Raw genomic sequence first — 21,754 nt, 5'->3', positions numbered from 1 at the left:
CGAACAACATAAACTGATGAACAAAAATAGAACCAGAGACATAGAAGCATGGAACAGACTGTCCAACCTATGAGGGAAGGCGGAGGGGGGGGGGGGGGGGGGACTAGTATGCATGCATGTGAGCATAACCAATAGACACAGACATTAGGGGAATGAGGGCATGTAGTGGGGGGTGGGAGCCGCGGGGAGAGGTCAGTGGCGGGGAAAGGAGACTCATGTAATACTTGAAACAATACCGAATTTAAATATAAAATAATCATCATCGCCGGATTCAGTGACGCGTACGGTACTTCTTTCTAAATGCATGTTCACCTGCCTGCCTCCTTTTGTATTCGCAAGTTGGGGGGAGGGACGGTGTTCTCTTTCTTGGTCCTGGTTCTCGCGACAGCGCGAGGGAGCCAAGGGCCCGGGAGACCTATGGCGAGGGGCCTTGCCACCACGCGCAAACGGGGGACATTACAGGCATTTCCCAGGGTCCGCGCGGCACCGTGGGCTACAGGCACGGAGGCAGCCCGAGGGACCACCGCGCCTAACAGGGCACACGCCGGGCGGCTGCTCCGATCCCCAGCTCTTCGGAGCCGGGCGGATGTGGAAACTCCGGAGCGATTGTTACCGTGTTTGAAAGGCCCAATCAGCGCCCAGCCCCTCCACGCTAGCCAATGGGAAAGCCGAGGGGCGGGCCGGAAGGGCGGGGTCTCTATTTGAACCTGGACGCGGGCAGGGGGAAAGGGTCCCAAGACGCTCTCCTGCGGGAATCCAGGTTTGGGTTTCCGTGCGCCATGGAGGGCGAGGTTTCAGGGGATGACATGCTGATGCAGAAGCTCAAGAACAGCCGCCGCCGCTTCCAGAGGCACATGCAGCAGCTGCTAGAGAAGGTGCGGCCCCCCTCCGGCCCGCTGGGAGCGCGCGGGGCCGGCGGGAAAGGGGAAGGCCGGGTTGGGGGCCGGGGTGAGGAGGGAAGCGGCGGGGAGGGGAGGTGGAGTTTGGGGCTAGGTGTTGGGGGACGTAGGCGAGCTTTAGGGGCGGGGGACTAGGGGAGAGGAGGCGGGTTTTACGGGCCGAGAGGTGGGGGACTTTCGGGGCGGTGCCAGGGGAGAGGTGGTAGGCTTTAGGGGCCGGGGTGTGGAGGGAGAAGGCCGATTTGGGGTGCCATGAGTAGTAAGGCAGGCTTGGCGGTCCCGGGGCAGGGAAGGACTTGGCAGGGTAAGAGGTAAGGGGTGTGGGGGGTGTGGAGGGCGCTCTCCGCCCAGCTCAGGGGCTCCTTGCTCCCACGGACCCCACGTGATGCCCCTTCTCTCCTGCAGTACAACCAGCCTTTCGAGGATGCCCCGGTGGTGCAAATGTCTACGCTGACCTACGAGACGCCCCAGGGTACGGAATCCCCGCCTCCCCCACCCTCAATATTTACGGTTAACTGTTTAATAGTTGGTTTTGCAAACTTATTTCTCATGGGTTCTCTTTGGTAAATAGCTGAGAAAAATTTGCACCGGGTGACGTCAGTTCCTCCCATTCAGCCTTACCAACTCGTTCTTACCAATAAAAGCCAACCTCAGATCCAGTTCTGTCATGTGTTGGGTAAGACAGGTACAAAAAGGTTCAATAACACCTGCTCTTAAAGGAAGTCCTATCTCTTTACCTTCCCAGACACACCTTGGGTGAAAGTTAACACAAGCAGAAGCTAAGGTATTCTGGCTCAGGCTTCTGTTACTCTCTGATCAGCAGAGGGTGACAACTCTTAACCTAGGGCTGGACACAGGGCTCTGTAGGAGTCATTCCTACGGGCTTCAATAAAAATGGGCCGTGTCTGGAATATTTTGCCAGTTCATGTATCTCCAGTACCACTAACTTCACCAGTGAAAACTCATTTCTGATTCCCATTTTGATGAGAACAGTAGTTGAAGCACCTCAACACCTTGATAGCAGACACACTTTAGCATGTAGAAGACCATCTGGAGAGCTTGTTAAAACGCAGATTCCTGTGGTTCCTGACAGTAGATAGAGATTTTCATTAATGACAAATATTTGTCTAATCTTGATTTTGAAAAAAGAAAACCTTCAACTTCACAAAGATGAAGAGCAACAGATGATCAGAAATATTGCTTGGTTTTAATATTATGATTTTCTTTCGCCTGTCGTTTGATTTTCTTTGAATGAAGATTAAATAGAAGCCCCAGGTTCAGAATTACATAAGAGATAATTTTATTTCGTTTTTTTTTCTTGAGGATTGAGAATTTGGGGTGGAAGACTAGAAAAGGAGAAAAGCAAAGGACAAATCCAGGTATTTAATGTCACATGTTATTGCCACCACCGTGCAGGGGTATTGATGAGAATAAAGGGTGGGTGAGCTGTAACAGTACCAGCAGCTACCGAAGGGCCCTTCCAATAAAAAATAGAAATCCTATTTTCCTGTGTTTAAGGATTTACTGAGAAGCATTTCTTCTGTTGCTTGTCAAGTACAAGGAAGAGCTTTGTGGTGCTTAAGCTCTTCCATCCCCTGGAGTCTCCTCTACCATAGGCTGAGGGATTCTGACAATTGGACCCCCACAGGCACAGTTGGGCCTGCCGGACAGACCTCTCCCAGCCCCACACGTCAGCCACAGGAAGTCCCCCAGGGGCCTCTTGAACTTCTGGATTCTACCTAACGACCTAGTAACAGTGTCGTCCTGTTTCCTGTTGGTTTTTCATTTGCTGCTATACGAGGGCCAGGTCAGGCCCTTTTTCTCAGGCTTTAGCTTCTGCCTTTGCCTGCTCCGTCTCTCACCATCCAAGTGGCTTTTGAAGTAGCTGCCATGGGCACAGCTAGAGAAAGAATGCTTGTTTCCTTTCCAAGGGGAACCTTGACCATCTACTAGAAGTTTTGAGGCCTTTGGTCCCAGAATGTGCTGGAAGAGACACCTTGTGACACCCCCTATTCTCCCATATGTGAATGGAAGGGCTGGAGGCTTGTTACTTTACAGTGGCTTTGAAATGTCTTATGACTGAAATGAATGTATCTTACCACTTTCTGAACTTTGAGGGCTCCCCGGAGCAGATAGACAGCAGGAAAGATGGTGCCATGCAAGCTACAGCCGGAGGTGAGGAGCTGCTCGTGCCCTACACACAGCACCTGAGAGAGGGTGAGTGCGCCCTGGGCTAGAACCGGAGGTCTCGAGGGGCTGGGCCTGACTTAAGTATCCTATTATTTCCTCCATAGCTCCCCAGAGGAGCTGCCTTGCACTGCACTACTTGACACATAAATAGCACTCAAATATTCTAAAATAATGAACACATGCCCCTCATCCCCACACCATTTCATTAACTTCATACAAAAAAATTAATGCCAAGAATTTAATAAGACGTAAGGTCTGCCCTCAAGTGGTATGAACTGCTAACTTCCATGAACTTAGCCCTGGGCTAGAGGGACTCAGCTTTTAGGATCAGAGGTCATTGAGAGAGCTAGAAATCCTCTAAAAGCTGCTTTTCTTTGTCTCCACCGCTCCAGGCAGTTCCTGTTCTGGTGAGCTCTCTGCTTTACTGATTTTCAGGAACTGTGGCAGATCACTGCCTCCTTATTAGAGGGAGCATGCTTGAAGCTATTGGAATTTTTACCGTAGAACATGCTCAATGTCATAAAAACCACCTTTGAAAGAAAAATGCAAGCTTTCTTAAAAATTCTGATTGAAATTTCCTTTTTTTTTTTTTTTTTTTTTTTGCTTTTAGATTCAAAAAGCAGTGATGTTGATGCAACTTTATACCGGGAAGATCTGGCTGCTGGAGCCTTAATGGTAAGATCCGCCTTTTGTAATGAAAGGACAGAGTTGGGGTTTGGGGTGCAGATGCAACACCTTCTTACCTGTACTTTCCTCTTCTGAGGCTTGCTCTTTGCTAATCTCTCTATGTCTTTTGTCCCCCCTCAGTTCCCCTAGGCCAGTGGTCGGCAAACTGCAGCTCTCAAGCCACATGCAGCTCTTTGGTCCCTTGAGTGTGGCTCTTCCACAAAATATTACGGCCTGGGCAAGTCTATTTTGAAGAAGTGTTAGAAGAATTTTAAGTTTAAAAAATTTGGCTCTCAAAATTTCAATCGTTGTACTGTTGATATTTGGCTCTGTTGACTAATGAGTTTGTCGAGCACCGCCCTAGGCAGCAAATCTATCACTTAGCAGCCATCACTAACCAAGTTCAAGTTCAAGTCTGATTTACTGAATGTACTTAGGTGTTGGATTCTGTTCCCTCTGCACACAGAAAAATCACAGCTGTGTTTCACACTATCTCATTTGCCTTGTTTGAACATGCAATACTGAAAGTTGGGTCCTAAGTAAGTCTTCCTCCAAAGAGGCACTGTTATAGGATGGTGTTCTAGGGAATATTTCTAAGTGAGCCCTTAAAGCCCATTAAGTCATGAGGTCACATACTCCGGCAGGCCTTTGTTTTGTGTTTGTCTCCCAGCATGCCCCAGTGGTCCTGGAAGCCACCTTCTCCTTATAGGATATGCTTCTCACCTTCTCATTTAGTTGGGATAGACGAGAGCACACACAGAAAACGGAGCATCTTCCCTGGCCCGAGTCCGATGTTACGAGTAGCAGGCACGAGGTTTTCCTCTGAAATCACTCTCTTTGTACATAGGTTTGCTCATACACCATGTGTGGCTTTGAGTGTCTAATTGGAAGAAGGTGGTGACCCTGAGGAGGAAAGCGGTACTTGTGAATATAGTGGAGCGGTGGCATCAGTGACTGGAAGTAGGCAGCCCCAGAGTAGGGACACACTGAATAATGTGTGTCTGTGTTGCCCACATCTGAGTCCCAGTCCAGTCCTCACCCCACGCAGCCACAGAGAGAGGAGATTGAGGCCCACTGTCCTCTGTGAGGCAGGTGAGAGGCTACCATTCCTGCCTCCTGAGTTGGAACACTGAATGTCTTTTCTTATAAGACCTATGGACCGGGGTCGGTTTTAGTAGCTGAATCCTGAACACACCTAAGAATATTCAGATTGTGTTACTTTTCTTTTTGCTCTAGTAATGTCATAAACCTCTGTTTTGTTTTGTTTTTGTTTTGTTTTTTTGTTTTGTTTTGTTTTTTATCATCAAACTTTCTTTTGTATTGCTGACCACTGGTAAATTCCCAAAGGTCAGATTCCCGGTCAGGGGGATTTCCAGAGGGGCTGGACCCCTTTGTCCTGGTACCACCAGGAAGTAAAAAGATGACTTTGAGGAACTTCATTTAAAGATTTGCATGTTAATGAGTTTGCCAGTTTGTTCCAGAATGCAAGAACTCATCCATCCCCAAAAGCTCTTACGAATGTTGACTTCTCTTTTGTACCAGCCTGTAGTGCCTTGGAGCCCTTTGAAGGACGAGTTAAGAAGGAAATACTTGACCCAAGTGGACATACTGCTACAAGATAAAGGATGTGCAGAGGTAAATGCATTCCCCAGTGTGTATCTCTATAATTGGTCACAGACTAGAGACATGTTGAGGGACAGTGTAGGCTTCTGTTCTCTCTATGGAGCCTGTAAAGAGCATTTTGAGCGATTGTTCCCAAGCCCTTTCATCCACAAGCTTGCAGACTTCTGTTGAGTAAACGCTTGGTGTCCCCTCTCACCAGGCTGATGCCCCCTGAGTTCTATGTAGCCCATTTCCAGAGCTTTGCCTAAGAAGAGCAAAAATGCTGAAGGTACAGGTCTATGTAAGGATGCCAGCTCTGTAGTTTCCCAAGTCCTGTCAACATCTTTTCATAAACTAAAGGACTTTTGGTTTAATCTACACCTGAAGATACGTTTATTGATGTTTTTTAGAGAGAGAGAGTGAAACATTGATCGGTTGCCTCCCTGCTTTTACTAAGACGCTTCTTCCCACCATGCTGTAAGCCCAATTCGATTCCGTCATCCTGGAACACACCTGTCACTATTGCTGCCAGGCTCAGGTGTACAGTCGCCTCACATCCAGTGGGCCTGGTGTTGGGGGAACCATCTTAGGGGGCCCAGAGCCAACATCCGACAACTCCTTTACTAAAAATCACACTTTGATTTCAGTATGATCATGGAGACGGAAACGACACACACGTGACCCTGGTCCCTTCACTGGACTCACCTCCCAGGCCTACCCATGGTGAGTGACAAACTGCGTGAACCGTGTCCCGTGCACTTTGGTAGAGCCACACAGCCCCTTACGCTGGGCATATCCCCATCCACTGTGCAGGGTTCATCAGCAAACACGGTTAGAGACACCTGCACTTCATAGGGAGATTATTAAGAGTTTAAAAGAAATTGCTTTTTCCTTCTGCAACTCTGGCATGCTAATTGCTAATTAGATCTTTATCTCAACTTACTATTTTGAAATTTCTTGAATCTCCAGAAAAGTAGGACTCATTTATAAACACCCTTCTCCTGTATTTAGCAATCAACTTTTGGTCACATGTCAGTTTGGGGTTTTTTTAAGTCACATTTGTCTAGTCATCACACACAAACAGAGTATACCATATATAATATCCCTGAATACTTCACAAGTACCTCCTAAAAGCAAGTAATTCTACCTAAAGCAATAAATTGGGCACAAGCCAGCAACGTAACAGCGACACAGAGTGGTTTCACCCATTATGGCCGTGGTGTCCGGCTGAGGGAGCATGCAGGGCACTGTGTGCAAAGTTACCGTATTTTCCAGCGTATAAGACGACCCCCTAATTTTACAGTTAAAACATAGGTTTAGGCCTCTATTCGCTGTGTAAGACTACCCCCCACTTCCGAGGCAACACCAGTTCTTTTTTTAATTAAATTTTTAATGAATGACACTTTTCAAACATACCATAATATACCGTACACTGATACGATAAATGGAAGTCTCTTCACAAATGGCAATGCCATGAACTTGACCGAGAAACAAGAAATCCGAAAGAGAACGTTTTTCAGGATAAACTCGGCGTATAAGGCGACCTCCAATTTTCTGTTGCCTTTTTTTCGGTTCAAAAGTAGTCCTATATGCTGAAAAATACGTTATTTGGATTCTGTTTGTTATCAGTTTGATAGTTATGGTCATTTTTCTGTATTTACCTCAGAGTGATCCTCATCTTTGTTGGTTTAAACTTATTTAATATATAAAACATAACATTGTGCAAAAGTCAAAGCTGTCTGAAGAGCTGTATTCAAGACTCTCAGTTTCTTTTGCCCTTCCTGTAGGCAAACAATGTCACTATTTTTTGGTTCCCAGTTTGAAAAGGCAACCAAGTTCCTAAACTGCCCCCTGGAGAAGGAAGACTCTTTGGGAAGGTTGGTGGAGCATAGAAATTTAATTTTCATAGGTAGGAAGAGATCTCTGAGAAGTGTCTATTCCCAAATATGTGTAATGTTTCTTTTGTTTTTGTATTGTTTTATTAAAAAACCATTATGGTCATGATCCAGCCTTCCGTTCCATGATCTCTGCATGCAGATTGTTTGAAGGGATAACTTACACACATTTACCTGTGTGCTTTGCTCCAGGATATTGTGGCCATGTCTCTGAAGACAGTTCTTTTGAGCCAGCTGCATCTTCAGGCCTTTGCTCCACAGACACGATCATAGTGCCCAGAAATGACAGTGTCTCATTACAAGAGACCAGTGGTCACAGCTTCTTGAGCAGCCAGTCCTTTGTGGCCAGCGACATCTGCAACGTGACCATCAGTGACCTATATGCAGGCATGCTGCACTCGATGAGCCGGCTGCTGAGCTCAAAGCCCTCGTGCATCATCTCCACCAAAACCTTCATTGTTCGAAACTGGAGCTCTCGGAGGAGACACGGGTGCAAGAGCAGAATGAACAGGACATATTGCAGAGGCAGCAGGCACGCACGGAGGGCTTCCCAGGAGACACCTGTGCCCAGCCCTGAGCCTGTGAAAGAGGTGGGGGTTTTAAGGGAGCGCCAGAACGTCCGAGATCTCTCTGGCCAGCAGGCAGGATTAAAACTGGAAAAAGCTTTTCCTGAAGTAAACAAACTCCAAATCTCAAAGGAGCTTAAGGGAACACCCCGGAAGTTGTCTTCATTGACTTACGTGGACTCTAGAGCAACACATCGTCTTGATCAGGAAAATAGATTAATGACATTAAAGTGGTTAATTTCTCCTGTAAAAATAGTTTCCAGACCAAGAATACTGCAGGGCGAGGGAGGGAATCATTACAGGGCATTCGATAGCAAATTTAAGAAACTTCACCAGGAATATTGCCCAACCCCCAGGAAGCAGCTGAGCCTGTCCTACCTCCCCAGTTCCTCCTCCTCAGGGCTAGACACGCTCAGAAGTGATCCAGCAAGCCCCAGGAGCCCCCAGGGCTTAGAAACCCACCGGCCAACTAGACCTTTCAGCAAAGAAAAAGTGAAGAGTCTAAATGAGGCTTTTAAAAACCTGGGCAAATGGGCTATTGAAACAGGAAGATGCCTGCCCCAAAGTGATTCATATGCATCATTTCCGAAGACCGACCCCACACGGAGCCCAGGCCGCTCCGACCCCACAGCTGATCTTTTCCGAGAAAATCCTCTTGGAATATTTAGGAAGTCATGGGCACCCAGCAAAGCTATTTCAGTGCCCGGGGTATATCCGCTAGGCTCTGCGAAAGATCGTTACGATGGAATCAAGGAGAAATTTGACCAGCTGCATCAGCAGTATTGCCAAAAATCACCTCAGCGGATGAAGGTGCCTTTTTGTGCTGAAGCATTTCCAGATGAAGCAAGTGTGGAGGGTCAGAATCAGAAAGAAGCCTTCTTTAAAAAATTAAATCCAGACTCTGGCTTACTGGGACCCCGAAAGTTGTCATCGTCACTTCAGTGCAGCATCAGAAGTTCACTGGACTCAACCAAAATTGAGCTCTATCCATCTCCGTGGTTTGAGCTGGCCGCCAGCTGCAGGCCTCAGCCCCATGCCAAAAGACGCCGGCTATCAGACCCTCAGGTGTGTGGAAGGTGGGCAGAGCGCCAGGATCCCTCTCGCCTGGTGGGCCAGGCCATCCCGAGGTCAGGGGAAGAGATCTCTTCTCCCGACTGGAAAAGGAAGGTGAGTTTTTGTCAACTGTGGCTGCTGGGTAACAGTATTCTTCTGTGCATGTTAATTTTCTAAACTTTCTCACAAATTCTATTTCTTGGCATCAAGCACATGTTCATGGTAAGATGTGTCAAGATGGGGCTGAAAAACATTTTTATAGGGAAAGTTCTACACAATTCCCAGCAGAATGCATCACTTTGCACGCTCTATCCATCCTTGTCCAACTGTGTCATTTCTGCCCTCTCCATCTTACAGTCAGAGAAGAGCTGTTGTAAGGAGAAACTGGCCTGGAAACCATGGCGTTTTACTTCTGGATTTCCTAACAGGGACGGAATAGGAGCAGGCCCTTGAGAGCCACCAGTGCAGAATTGCACATGTGCTGGGCTGCAAGAGGGCAGCCAATAATCTCAGTGCCCACCCGCCTCCTGCAGTGTAGTTTGTGCAGACCACTTAGCTAAAGGTTAATTAAAAAAAACTCCCTTTGCTCTCACAGATCACCACACATCACCATCACCTTGTTTCTTGGTTGAAAAGGTACATTTCACCAAAGATGACTCCTCAGCCCCGGGGCTGTCTCTGAGGCTTCTAGTCCCTGACACATCAGCCCCCTTTTCCCCCTGTCCCCATTTGTTTGAACCTAAACCTTTTCCTCACACAGCTTCCCTCCTTGTCTTTTTCCTTTTATGTGCTTTTCCCCTCATGTTCCCTGGTTTGCTCACACCTCACCTATTAAGCTGCCTACTTACTAATTGGCCCCGGGAGTGTGGCAGGTCACTCCTGCCTCTGCTCCATCATCTGGTTGCTCAGTGCAGTGTCCCCTCAGTTTTTCACTGGCTCAGCCTAGTAGCCACGTGTGCCTGGACATAGAGGACTAAGAGGAGAACTCGGCCATGGTGGTCCCGGGGACACTCCTGGTTCCTTTGGAATTTGATAAGCTCCACTGGGGCCTTTGCAGTTTCATCTAAAACCACAATATAAACCTATTTAATGATTTTCCTTCTTTTTCTTCTTTCCCTAAATTACAAATTTCTTGAGGAAAAGGACCAAATCTCCGCGAGCTGAGGCTACAGAAGGAATTTTAATGGCTGACACCTGGCTTTCTGTTCACCAGGCCACGTCGAACCTTTTTATGCCTTTCTCAATCTCCCACGAACCTTTTGATTAGATAGGTCTGTCTTTCCTGTTAGTAAATAAGGCGATTCAGCTTCAGTCTTTTAACTGTGGGACCAGCATTTGACAGCAAGCCTGGCAACTTAGCCACACCTGTTCGCATTGCCGCCTGAGGGCTTAATGTTAGTTTTTGTTGTTGTTTTGGGGAGGTTGTTTTTTGTTTTTGTTTTTGTTTTTCTTCTCACCGGAGGTTGTTTTTTTTTTTTTTTTCCTTTGTATTCCTTAGAGCAGTGATCACCAATCTTTCAGACCTCATGGACCACCAGTGGTCAGCAAACCACTGGTTGGTGACCACTGCCTTAGGGTATTTATTGAGCATGGTGGCATTTCTATAGTAGACACTAATATTTATATATATATATATATATATATATATATGTGTGTGTGTGTGTGTGTGTGTGTGTGTGTGTGTGTGTGTGTATATATATATATATATATATATATATATATATATATAGACATTGAAATAAATAACAGTTAAGCTTTTAGTGACTGGCTTTGGGAATGCCAGTGGAATTTTACTGAGATTGTTTTGTCTTTTTTTCTTTTTCTAGAGGAAAGAGCACACTTTCAGGATGGAAGATAAGTGATTTTGTGTTAGAAAACTCAAAGCTAAAATCTACAATCAAGTTTTTTAGGGCATTGTCCCACTGTCCCCTTATTCTGTTTGTGTGTACATATGTGCGCGAGGGTTTTTTTTAATTCTCAAGACTTAGAAATTGCTTCAGTTATCTCCCTTTCAAAGCAGATTTCAATGAAATTGGTTTCATTGACATGACTGACAGATTCTTGGTATAGAAATTATTGGAATAAGGTTACTCAATTAAAAATATTAATGGTATCCTTTTTGGGCTATTTTGTTCATGTTTTCTTTGCTAACTTTAGATATACCAACAGAATTCTCTCTTATATTTCCCATTTCCTGGGAGAAATTGTTTGCTTTGAAATATAAGTTTAAGCCCTTGGATACAATGATCTCTGAAGGAAAAATTTAGCTGCTTAGTTTTTTAAATTCAGACCCATGGGACTTGGCAACTTCCACATCAGGAGGTAGCAAATTGAAACACAATTCACCCATCCAAAGTCATTTCCTATGTTTTTAGAGGACAGCATGCTGTATTGGAGCATTCTTGTAATGTTCCCCAAGCACTCTTGCAGCCACATGGTAACCGTGACATCGGCTCTTATCGGAGCTGTGGATAATAGAATGTCTTCGTTCATAAAATATTTCAGATATTCAGAATAGAGTGACCAAACCCAGGTTGAGTAATTGTTATGCTGCCATGTGCTATGGATTTCTTATTTTAAATAAAATATTACAAATAAGATTGGATGTCTTCCCTTCCCAAGACTGTCACTGTCCTCATAATAATGTGTCCCCTTTCCCCCCACCTGGGAGCTCATGACCTATGTGTGTTAGCTCAGGCCACATCACAAAATACTACAGACTGGGTGGTTTAAACAACAGGAACTTATTCCCCCGTTCTCAGGCTGGGCGTCAGAGGTCCAGGTGCCAGCATGGGCGCCAATGAGAACTTCCTGGATTGCAGACGGCACCTCCTCACTGTGTGCTCACAAGACAGAGTGGGCGCTGTCATAAAGGCACTAATCCCAGCATCAAGGCCCCATCTCAGGGCCCTCGCACTGAGATTAGGGTTTCCATGTGTGAACTTGGGGAGACATGTTCAGTCCAAAGCCCTGTGAATCAGTAAGGAGGACTAGCAGCAGGCTGCTGACCGTGGCTCAGCCAAGGCTGGAGTGGCCCCTGCAGTTCCAGACCTTTCTTCCTTATCAGGAAAACTATCATTCTTGCCCCAAACTGCTGGTGCCTTGGCTCACCCCAGCCAGTTACCCAGCGGTCCTGTGCTGAGGTTTCTGGCCAGGCCTTGCTGCCAGAGAGCCTAGAAATTCAGGGTTTGATGTCCTGTTATCTAGCAGAGGAAGGTGAGGCAGAAGGGACTGGGCTTGCATCTCAGCCAACTTACAGCTCTGCCAATAGCAGACCCGTGAACTGTACAGATGGTGCCCTCTAATCAGCAGTCGCCAACCGGTGGTCCGTGAGGTCCGAAAGGTTGGTGACCACTGGTTTAAGAAACCTTTGGAGCAGCAGTTGTCAGCTGGTGGTCGGCAGACCACCGGTGGTCCGAAATGTTGGCAACCGCTGCTCTAATGTGTGTCACATTTGGCTTGTAGATGCCTCCTTTCCCTTTAAGAGGGGGCCCTGGGCAAGGCCTGCACAGTAACCTGGCTCTCTGCCTGACACAGCCATGAGCAGTGGACACCATCAGCATGGATGGGACCTAAATGCCAGTGAAGACCAACGTAGACTCTGGTGCTTTGGGCTGCTGTTCTCTAGCGCTTCTTGCTAGAAACAATGACCCCTCCGTTTGCCCCACTGTCCTGACTCTGGGACATCGGCACCTTACAGCCAAGAGTCTGCACTCCACGTGGCAATGGAGGTTTATTTCAGTGGAAAGAAGGGGACACTGATTATCTCAGAACAATGCTTTCCTTACAAACTAAATCAGTGGTCTGCATGGCTATGGGCGGGGCGGGCAGTTTGCATTTACATTCGGGCCACCTAGGAGATTCCTTTGGGTGAAGCCAAAAGCCGGTGCTGACTGCAGGTATCCAAGATTTTGAGAGTCTCCAAGGCTGCCCTCTGGACCCCGGGATCTGCATCCAACTGTAGCTCCTGGAGGGCTGAGACCACAAACGGGAGGGTCAGGACCTGGCAGCTGGGCCGCGCCCCCCACCCTCTGCACCTGCCCACAGGCCCAGGGCCTGACTGTCATGGCTGCAGACACGAACGCCTGTGTTTGAAGTCAGGATGCGGCAGGTGGAGCTGGGTCTTCACACACATCAGCCATCTCTCAGGGCTTCCCTTCTCTAACAGACAGAGGGATCCCCAGAGGATTAGATAGGTCCAGAGGACTGTATTTTGTCCAGAGGACAGAATCAGGGCAGAAGCATTTTACTAATGTTTGTGAACGGGAGTGGGGCAGAAGCCCAGAACAACTGCGCCCCCTCCTCCTCCCACCACCAGCTCACAATGAGTTGTCTTCCTTGGAAAGCCCTCCACTGGGCCATCCATCTCTTTGTGCCTGGTAACAACCCCCAACGCCCCAAAACCCACAACTAAGGGTCAGCAGGCTGCCCCCTCAGCACTTCACTAAGCTCCCCGCGTGCATTTGAGTCTCCACGACTTACAATTCCGTAATGCCACGAAGTCCAGCTTTTTCAGATAATGTTCAGACATCTGCTTCATAATAACCCCTGAGTGATAGCCCGAGAAATGCTCATCACACAGGTATTAGTGAGTGACAGATCTGCATTTACCTTACCAGGTGTCTGAGGAGTTAGTTGAGGACACCTAACTGAGAATCAGGCAGTTAAGGCAGCAAGGTGGGGCAGGAGCTCTGGACCCAACACCTGACCCCATGGTCCCTCCTGCATCAGGAGACATCTGCCCTCTCACCTGCCAAGTTGCAGGAAGCGATTCTGATCCTCGACAAGTTACTTTTAATGTAGCTCATTGTTTCTAGCAAGAAACTGTAGAGGATAGCAGGCTTTTTCTGAGTCTGCAAAAAACAAGTGATACACAGAGCTGGGGAGGTTGCGGACCCGGATGGGAATTGCTGTCTTTCTGGTGCAGGAGGATCTGCCAAGAGAGGAGTGACTCCAGGGTCACCCTGCAAATTGGAAGCTCGGCAACCTTCATCCCCATCACACTCTAGTCTGGCCCAGGGAAGACATTATATTCATCTAAAACCCATGCTGTCCGATACAGTTGCCACTTGCCATGTGTGGCCCTTAAGCACTTGAAAATGGCTAGCCTGAATTAATAATTTTGATTACATGTTGAAATAATAAAGACTTGGAGCTATTGGGTTAAATAAAATCTATGATTAGCTTGGTTACACCTCCCCCCCCCCTTTTTTTTTAATCTTTATTATTGAAAGTATTACATATGTCCTTCCCCCTCCCCCCCTCAATGACCCCATCCAGCCTACCCCTGCCCCCACCCTGGGCCTTCACCACCCTATTGTCTTTCCCTTTTTCTTAACATAGCTATTGGGAAACTTAAAAATGGGCATGTGGCTTGCTTTCATTTCTGCTGGACAGTGCTGGTCTCGACACTTCACCTCTAAGAGGTGAACACAGGGTCTCAAGGTAGACTGGCAGTTAAGACCCTAAGCTACTAAGCAGCCACTGCCAGCAGGTGAGGCCCTCACCCCCAACCCCCTCAGCCTCCTCACCAGGACGGAGCACAGAGTTGTCTGGAAATTGGCCATCTCATCAGGCTCCATGGTGTCTCTTTGCCTCGAGGCGTCCACCAGGCCCTTGCAGCCCCAGAAGTGCACACACTGATACATGGTCTCCGCACAGGCCTGGAGGGACACAGAGCAGGATGGCAGGTGGACAGAGGGCTTCACAGGAGCGGTGGGGCTGGTCAGGCTGCATTCCATCAATATAGCCAGAGGGTGCCCCTGGAAAAGCCTCAGGAAGCCAAAGGGTGGGCCGGTGAGCCCTGGGAGGGCACCTGGGACCAGAGCCCCCGCCAGCCTGGGTAACGCTGTGTGCGCGTTTATAAAAAGCCCCTTGGGGGCTAATGCTACCCACTTGCCCCCTGAGCCAGCACCTTCATGCCCTCAGCAGCCCTGTCTGGGGCCTGCCCTTTTAGGAGACTGGGTTGGGGGCCTGGCTGGGGTTGGGAGGATGGGGACAAGCCCTCTCATTCCCCCAGATGCCTGCACTAGCTCTTCCTGCTTCTGAGGACTGCATCAGCCAGACCCGCAGGCTCTGGCCTCTGCTGGGTTAGGTCATAGGAGGATGCTGACGGGAGACAGAGGGCAGGGGGAGAGAGGCCAGCATCCATTGCCCAGGGATGGCAGTGGCAGCCGCACCGCCGGGGCTAGCCTCTGGCACTTCCCGTCCATGCTGGTCCCCTGGCCTGTCCTCGGAGGCTCCTTCCTTAAAGCCCCTCAGTCACTTGTCTGCTTTGCCTTCCCTGAAGCACCAGCCACAGGATAGTTGCTGAGAAGATGTGAAATAACAGTGGGAGCCCTCGGTAGAGGAAGGTGAGGATCAGTGAAGAAAAGAGTCTCTAAGAGGTGATGCTCTGTGCCCTGGGTCACCAGGGTGCCCAAGGCAGAGATCAGGCAGGGAGGCAGGATGGGGGCTAAGTCCCAAGTCAGGAGGGCACTGCAGATCTCCCTTCCTGTCCCTGTAGGTGCCATCCGGACCACTCTCACCCCACAGGCAAATTGGCAGCCCTCGCAGCAGCAGGATTTAGGGACTTACCTTGTGACCCCAGAACTGGGAACTAAGGTACTAGCTTTAAAATGAGCTGTTGAGGACCCCTTGTTTGCAGCCAGCTCTATCCCCACAACTGTCTTTGTCACCTGTTTTTTGCAGAATGGCCCCTGAACTCAGCCACCTCTCTACCACCTCCCCTTTTATAGGAAGACAGAGGACAGAGTCAAGGTCCATGTGTGCAGTGAGAGGTTCTCTACCTGCGTGTCCCAGCCAGCCAGTGTTAGCCTGCAAGGCAGCAGTTTGAGTAGGAGACGGGGTCTTCCCCCTCCCCTCCCCCCTCCCAAAGCATTACAGGAGCTGGGACTTGGAGTGGGAAGAGAAACAGGGTCACAGAGCCAGGGAGAGCCCCCACCCTCACCTCACAAGCCTGCCCCGCAGGGAGCAGGTGAGGTTTCAGGTGAATTTTAAACGTGCCTGAGCCATAATATTCACCCAAAGTGAATCTGGTAGAAGAAAGGGCAATAGGTGGAAGTGACTGGGGAAGAAGGAAACTCAGCCCCCACAGAAAACTGGTTTGTGGGGCGCCTTGAATGTGGTTTCTGGGCTCTCTAGTGGGGAGCCTGCAGGCAGCTCAGCCAGCAAACCCAGAAAACACTTTCCTCTTGGGGACAGACTTTGGAAAGCAAAGCCGAGGGGGCCTTACCTGGGCTGCGTCGGGGCAGGGGTCCTGGCAGTGCAGCATGAGCGGGACCCAGGCTCTCTTCACTTCCCCCTTGAAGAAGTGCTTCTTGGAAACCCTGGCCACCGTGGCCAGCTTGCTGAACAGGAGGAAGGCTTTCCAGCGCAGCAGCTCGCTCTCCTGTGGCCAAGATGGACAAAGCAGTCCTGAAACTCGGGGAAACAGAAGCCCAACGAAACTGCAGCCATTCTCCACAAACCCTTTTGGATTCATTGACCCCTGTGAAGCCTTCTGGGTCATTCCATCAGGACGGAGTCTCCCCTCCAGGGCTCCAGGACTGGGCATAACTCAGGTGTTTGAGACCTTCGCTGTGTTGAATCTGCAGGCACAAAACTGCCTAGCAGCACCCCCTCCCGACATGTCACAGGTGCCCCAAGAGCATTTGTGGGCAGCCAGGAATTGGAAGGGAAAGCTCATTTCCTTAATAGCAGGGAGAAGGGTCCCCTGGGCCCCAGAACAATTTTTTTTTTTACACGATTCCACGCTCAGCCAATCAATCCATTAGCGCCAAGTGAGACCCACTGTCCTTTCTGCTCCAGGACACCTGCGCAGCCCCCACCCAGGGCCTGGGCCCAGCAAGGCCCTCGTCTGGACTCACGTTGTCAAAGAAGGACCTGCACTGCTCAGAGATGGCATCGAAGAAGGACCCTACATCCCCTTCCCGGAGCTCGGCCAGGATCTTGGCCAGGGCCTCCATGCCCTCAGAGGGCACGCTGGTGCCGTGGGCATCCCTCAGGGCATATAGACACTTCTCCAGGAGCAACTTGCGGTACTGCTTCACCTGGGGGAGGGGGATAGAGGAGGAGGGAGCCTTCAGCTCTGATCCTCAGCACACTGGGTTCTGCCCCTAGGCCCCCCCGGGTCAAGGTCGGTTGCAGCACCTTCTTGGGGGCGCCCAGGGCCATGTTGCCGAGGGCACGCAGGGACAGCACCTGCAGGACCTCGTCCCTCTGGTCCACGCCCTTCTCTAGCAGCCGCAGGGCGGGCTTCAGCAGCCTCTCCTGGTACAGAATCGGGTCTCTCATGAACTAGAAAGGAAAACTTTTTGCAGTCATCCCCAACAGAGGCTAGTTTCTGTCAAGAGGCGGGGCGTGTGGCTATATGCAGTGCACAGAATGGTCTCCCTGTAGATCGGAGGAGAGTCAGAGCCTGAACCCCTGGAATCCGCTCCTGGCTCCTCCGCCTGCCACTGTGGGGCCCTGGCAGGCCACTCTGCTTCCTCATCTGTAAAAAGATGGTGAGACCAGCACCTGCCTCGTGAGGTTGCCATGAGGATTCAGTAAGGAAATAGGTGGGAAACGCTGGGGAAGTGTTACCCATATTCACACACTCCTTCGTCTTTCAGAACCACGCGAGAAGCATGCATTTCCCTCATCTGGGATTCAGCGCCACCATCAGCCTAGTTCTCAAAATACCAGGACATCAACCCCGCGGGGACCCCTGTGACGTGTGTGTACATGTGTGCATGCGTGTGTCTGTGTGTGCACGTACACACATGAATGTTTTTTAAATAAACCAAAGGAAAACTAAATACCAAATTGGTGACACTAAAATTGAAAATTCTCTGCCTGGCCCTTTACAGGAAAAGTCTGGGGACCCCCCACTAGGCCGATGTTTGGTTCCTGTGGTATATGGAGCAGCATGCAGCCCATAGAATTTCTCCTCAAAGTTTTCTGGCCAATTCCCTGGATCAAATTTCAGAAACTTGTTGTCCTACCAGGAAGGGACAACAAGGGCCTCTCAGTAGGGGTAACCACATTAGTACCTCATGTGCATGAAAGGGTAGCTGGGCCTCAATGGCCATAACCCCTTGCTCCAATCTTCCAGCCTGGTAAGCCCTCCTGCAAGACCCTCCCCAGCACTTCCATCTCCCCAAGAGCCCAAGGTGGCCTCCTCTGGACACCTGTGTGTTGTGACACTCACCATATCACACATCACTCAGCTGCTACACTCAGGGCAAAGACCACGTCTCGGCCCCTTTCCCCACAGTGCCCACCCTGAATTACTGTTGTGATGAACGAAGGAATGAGTGAATGCTCACCTGCCCCCTGGACTAGATGCCCCTCATAGCCTGAGCACCTGCCCCTGAGATGAACCCCCCCCCCAAGAGAGCTGGGGGTTGCCCCCCTCTCCTCCCCAGCCCACCACACCCACCCCTGTGCCTCACTTCCACGCAGATCGCCGTGCTGCTGACACGGCAGCTGAGGACCTCCGAGGCCATGCCTCTGAGCACCAGCTCCGCCAGCCTCTGCCTGTAGCCCTCTGCATTCCGAATGCACAGCCTGTGGAGGGGAGCACAGCCCACCGGGCAGGGAGGGCATCTCAGCTCCCCCCGTGCAGAGCAGCTCTCAAGGGCAGATCTAACATCTCTGGCCTCTAAGAGGTGAACACGGGCCAGATCTAACTCATAGGCAGATCTAACATCTCTGGCCTCGCCCTCCTCTCCACTGAAGTACTTTCTTTTCATCACCTTTTTATAAAAAGGACTTGAATGAGGGCTGCCCATGAGTTATCGGGACCTGGACTTCCCCATCCTGGACCTGCTCAGAAGCCCAGTGTGGCCTTGCCAAGCTCCACCGATCTGACCTCACATTTCCTGCCCCAGGGTTTGAAGGTTTGGAAAGAAAGATTCCCTTTGCCCTGCATCCCAAAGTGTGGGGCACAGGTCAACACGATGCCCCTGAAGCAAGGCATTCCGCCATCACTTTGCAAGTCCTGCCGCCGCCGCCGGCCACCTGGGTGCCCACCTGGCCAGCAGGCCTGCTCCTTGCAGGAAAGTGGAGCCACTCTCCAGGAGGGCCCACACGCCCTGCTCTTCCAGCATGTGGGCCAGCCGCTCACTGTCGAGTCTCCTGAACAAAAGCTGCATGGATTTGATTGTGATCCTGGAAGAAGGTGGGACCATGTCATGGTGTGGCAGCCTTGCTGAGAATACCCAGAGCACCTCAGCGGGGCAAGCACTGCACCCAGGCGGGTGAAGCAGCATCCCAACTCCTGCTGTGCCTAGCTCAAGGGGCGAAGACTGGGTGTGCAGACTCTGAAAGCCACACTGTGCTGGACCCTAGTGAGGGAGTGTTGTAAGATCATGTTCCAGAAACCTCTCCTCCCCATAGGAGGTCCTGTTGAGGGCCTCTCGGTGGAGGTGACTTCTAAGAGACAGGCCAAGGTCACGTGTACCCCAAGCCCGCTGCCTGCCCTCGGGAGCACCTCTGCAGGTTGATCTCCTCGGGCAGGGTCCCCGTGTGGATGAGTCTCCACGTCTTCAGGACGGGCGACATTGCCTCCGGCCCCTGGCTGCTGCCCAGCTGTATCAGGAGGGTGTAGATGAGGTCCGGGAGGAGGTCCGGGAGTTTGTCGTCCCTGTCCATCTTCTCGATGAGAAGGTGGATGGTGCAGAGGGTCTGCAGAGAGAAGGGCAGGAGGCATCGGGGCTCCGACTCAGTGCCCCTGAGGAGCCCCGGGGCCTACCCCGGCAACTCACCATCAGAGGGTCTACCGCAGCCAGGCGCCAGATGTCGGCCTTGGAGGTGGCGTTGGCCCTGGGGGTGAACCGGGACTGCAGCCGGCCCATCAGGCCGTGGAGCATCAACCGGGCAAAAGGTACATTCTCCGCCACAGCCAACCACACCTCCACCAGGTGGCTAGCCAACGACAGGGGACAAGGATTGTGGGTTACCTGCCCTGTGCCCCAGCAGATATGAGCCTCTTTGGACCCCAGCAGCCCCCTGAGTAGTGAGTGGACGGACTCTGGAGGCTGCATCTCAGGGAGCTGGCGTGAGCCCAGGTCCCCGACTCCTCACTCAGCCTCCTTTCTGTGCCCGGCTCATGGTACCCCTGAGAAGCTACGCTCCAGGGGTAGGTGACCACCAGGTCTACTTTTGATGACCTCTGGATGACATCCAGTAATAGCCTCCAAGTGCCTGGCTTGAGTCAGGATGGTCCTGGGCGGCTGGCTGACCAGTGTCCTCGCCCCTCCCCCTCCCAGCACATCTTTGAGGAAGAGGCTTCATCTCCAGTTTCCACAGGAGGGGCTACAATCTGAAGCAGCTTTCCTGGCCCCCAAGTCCAAGCCTGTGGCCCTGCTGAGAAGGGAAGGGACCCCTGCACAGTGACTTGAAGGACCTGGTTACACAGGGAGGTAAGGTCCTAGTGGGTTTTGAAGAGCCAAAGAGACAAGTCCAACAAGATCAAATTGAACAAGGAGATGCGAAAACTGCCTGCTGGGATTCACAAAGCTGTGCCCATAGTTCCCCAACAGGAGATGCTGGGAGAGGGTCAGACAACGCACCACTCAAGGTCCCGGTCCTCTGGTAAGTACGTCATGGTCTGGGCTGCACAGAAGCCCCTGGTCCCCCACACAGGGTACCCACCACCTACCTCTGCATGGGCAGGGGCTGCCTCAGGAGCGACGTGAGGACCGTCTCCTGGTGGTAGTGGGCCAGCAGGAGAATGCCCTCGATGAGGTTGCGCCGCACCTCCTTGTGATCCACCACAGGCAGGTGGACCAAGATGGCACCCAGGATCTCAGCCACCTAGGGTGGGGGTGGGCATCACCAGGGCAACTTGGCCCTCAGGGGTCTCTTGCCCTCACACCCCTCCTCCAAAGACTTTCACACAACAGTGGCTAAGTTAGACCTCCAGCACACCTCCAATAAATCCTTTGGTCTTTCCCCAGATTTTATTTTAAATATAGTTTATTGATTTTTTTTTACAGAAAAGAAGAGAGGAATAGAGAGTCAGAAACATCGATGAGAGAGAAACATTGATCAGCCACCTCCTGCACACCCCCTTCTGGGGATGTGCCTGCAACCAAGGTACACGCCCTTGACCGTAAACAAACCGGGGACCTTTCAGTTCACAGGCTGACGCTCTATCCACCGAGCCAAACCGGTTTTGGCATTTTCCTCGGATTTTATTAGTGTTCGGTGTGAGAGGCAGAACGCTCTGAGAGAGAGTTGTGGGCCTAAGTCCAATGTCCACTTACTGACCTGTCTACCTTCAACACCTTTCTTTCTCATTCTAGAACTCTATTTCCTCCTCCTCTTTACAGCAAGGAGCTATGGGGGGTGGGCATTGTCAGCCAGTGCAGCTGGGCCCCAGCCAGTCCCTGCAGCCTGGAAGCACTTTGCCGTCCCAGCCCCAGGTGCCCCAGCCACAGTTGTACCTTATCCTCCAACTCCTTGACCCGTATCTGGAGGAAGGTGTCTATCCAGATGACAGAGGCCTTGTCATGCTGGAGGTCCATGGCCCCGATGTTCTCACAGAGCTTCTGGATGAGCGAGACCACTTCATCACAATTAAATTGCATGCAAATCTCCTAGGACCAGAGAAGGCCATTCTTGGATTCTGATAGCTGAGGCCCAGGCTCAGTTCCCTGCCCCACCTGTCACCACAGGAAGCTTTACCCCAAACCTTCCCTGACCTATCTTTGCAGTCTTCTTTCAGGCGTGCCCTGAGCCCTGAAGCCCTTCGATCTGGCCTGCCACTACACAAGCCCCCTCCTCCAGGAAATCCCCTCTGCCCTCTGGCTCTGGGCACTTTCAGTCACAAGTAGGCCATCAGCCTTCCCATGAGCCAGGGCCTGTGTGCTGGGCCTCATGTTCAGTTCTTTCT

The 21,754-nt window shown here is 50.7% G+C and overlaps 2 protein-coding genes across 2 annotated transcripts in view; one reads left to right on the top strand and one right to left on the bottom strand.

The window, feature by feature from the left end:
- Positions 1–694: 694 nt before the first annotated feature.
- Positions 695–10,984, top strand: LOC118709112 (Holliday junction recognition protein). Its single transcript, XM_036420966.2, has 9 exons — positions 695–875; positions 1,305–1,371; positions 2,223–2,278; positions 3,017–3,116; positions 3,700–3,764; positions 5,298–5,390; positions 6,005–6,080; positions 7,445–8,985; positions 10,698–10,984. Exons 1-9 carry the CDS (start codon positions 780–782, stop codon positions 10,731–10,733), a joined length of 2,130 nt encoding a protein of 709 aa, XP_036276859.1. The 5' UTR covers positions 695–779; the 3' UTR covers positions 10,734–10,984.
- A 1,309-nt stretch (positions 10,985–12,293) lies between these two features.
- MROH2A (maestro heat like repeat family member 2A) overlaps positions 12,294–21,754 on the bottom strand; it is a 41,273-nt gene continuing 31,812 nt past the window's right edge. The window contains exons 29-41 of the mRNA XM_036420975.2: positions 21,306–21,458; positions 20,519–20,673; positions 19,623–19,782; positions 19,349–19,542; positions 18,889–19,026; positions 18,309–18,423; positions 17,023–17,169; positions 16,740–16,922; positions 16,106–16,261; positions 14,403–14,534; positions 13,622–13,724; positions 13,354–13,419; positions 12,294–12,846 (exon numbers count right to left, since the gene is read on the bottom strand). Coding sequence (XP_036276868.1) covers positions 12,725–12,846; positions 13,354–13,419; positions 13,622–13,724; positions 14,403–14,534; positions 16,106–16,261; positions 16,740–16,922; positions 17,023–17,169; positions 18,309–18,423; positions 18,889–19,026; positions 19,349–19,542; positions 19,623–19,782; positions 20,519–20,673; positions 21,306–21,458 — 1,824 coding nt within the window. The 3' untranslated portion in view covers positions 12,294–12,724. The remainder of the gene's footprint in view (positions 12,847–13,353; positions 13,420–13,621; positions 13,725–14,402; positions 14,535–16,105; positions 16,262–16,739; positions 16,923–17,022; positions 17,170–18,308; positions 18,424–18,888; positions 19,027–19,348; positions 19,543–19,622; positions 19,783–20,518; positions 20,674–21,305; positions 21,459–21,754) is intronic.

Source organism: Pipistrellus kuhlii, unplaced genomic scaffold (assembly GCF_014108245.1).
Source record: "Pipistrellus kuhlii isolate mPipKuh1 unplaced genomic scaffold, mPipKuh1.p scaffold_m20_p_7, whole genome shotgun sequence".
NCBI classification, from domain to species: Eukaryota; Metazoa; Chordata; class Mammalia; order Chiroptera; family Vespertilionidae; genus Pipistrellus; species Pipistrellus kuhlii.
Note: the sequence above shows the minus strand (reverse complement) of the source record. Positions and strands in the feature narration are given on the sequence as shown.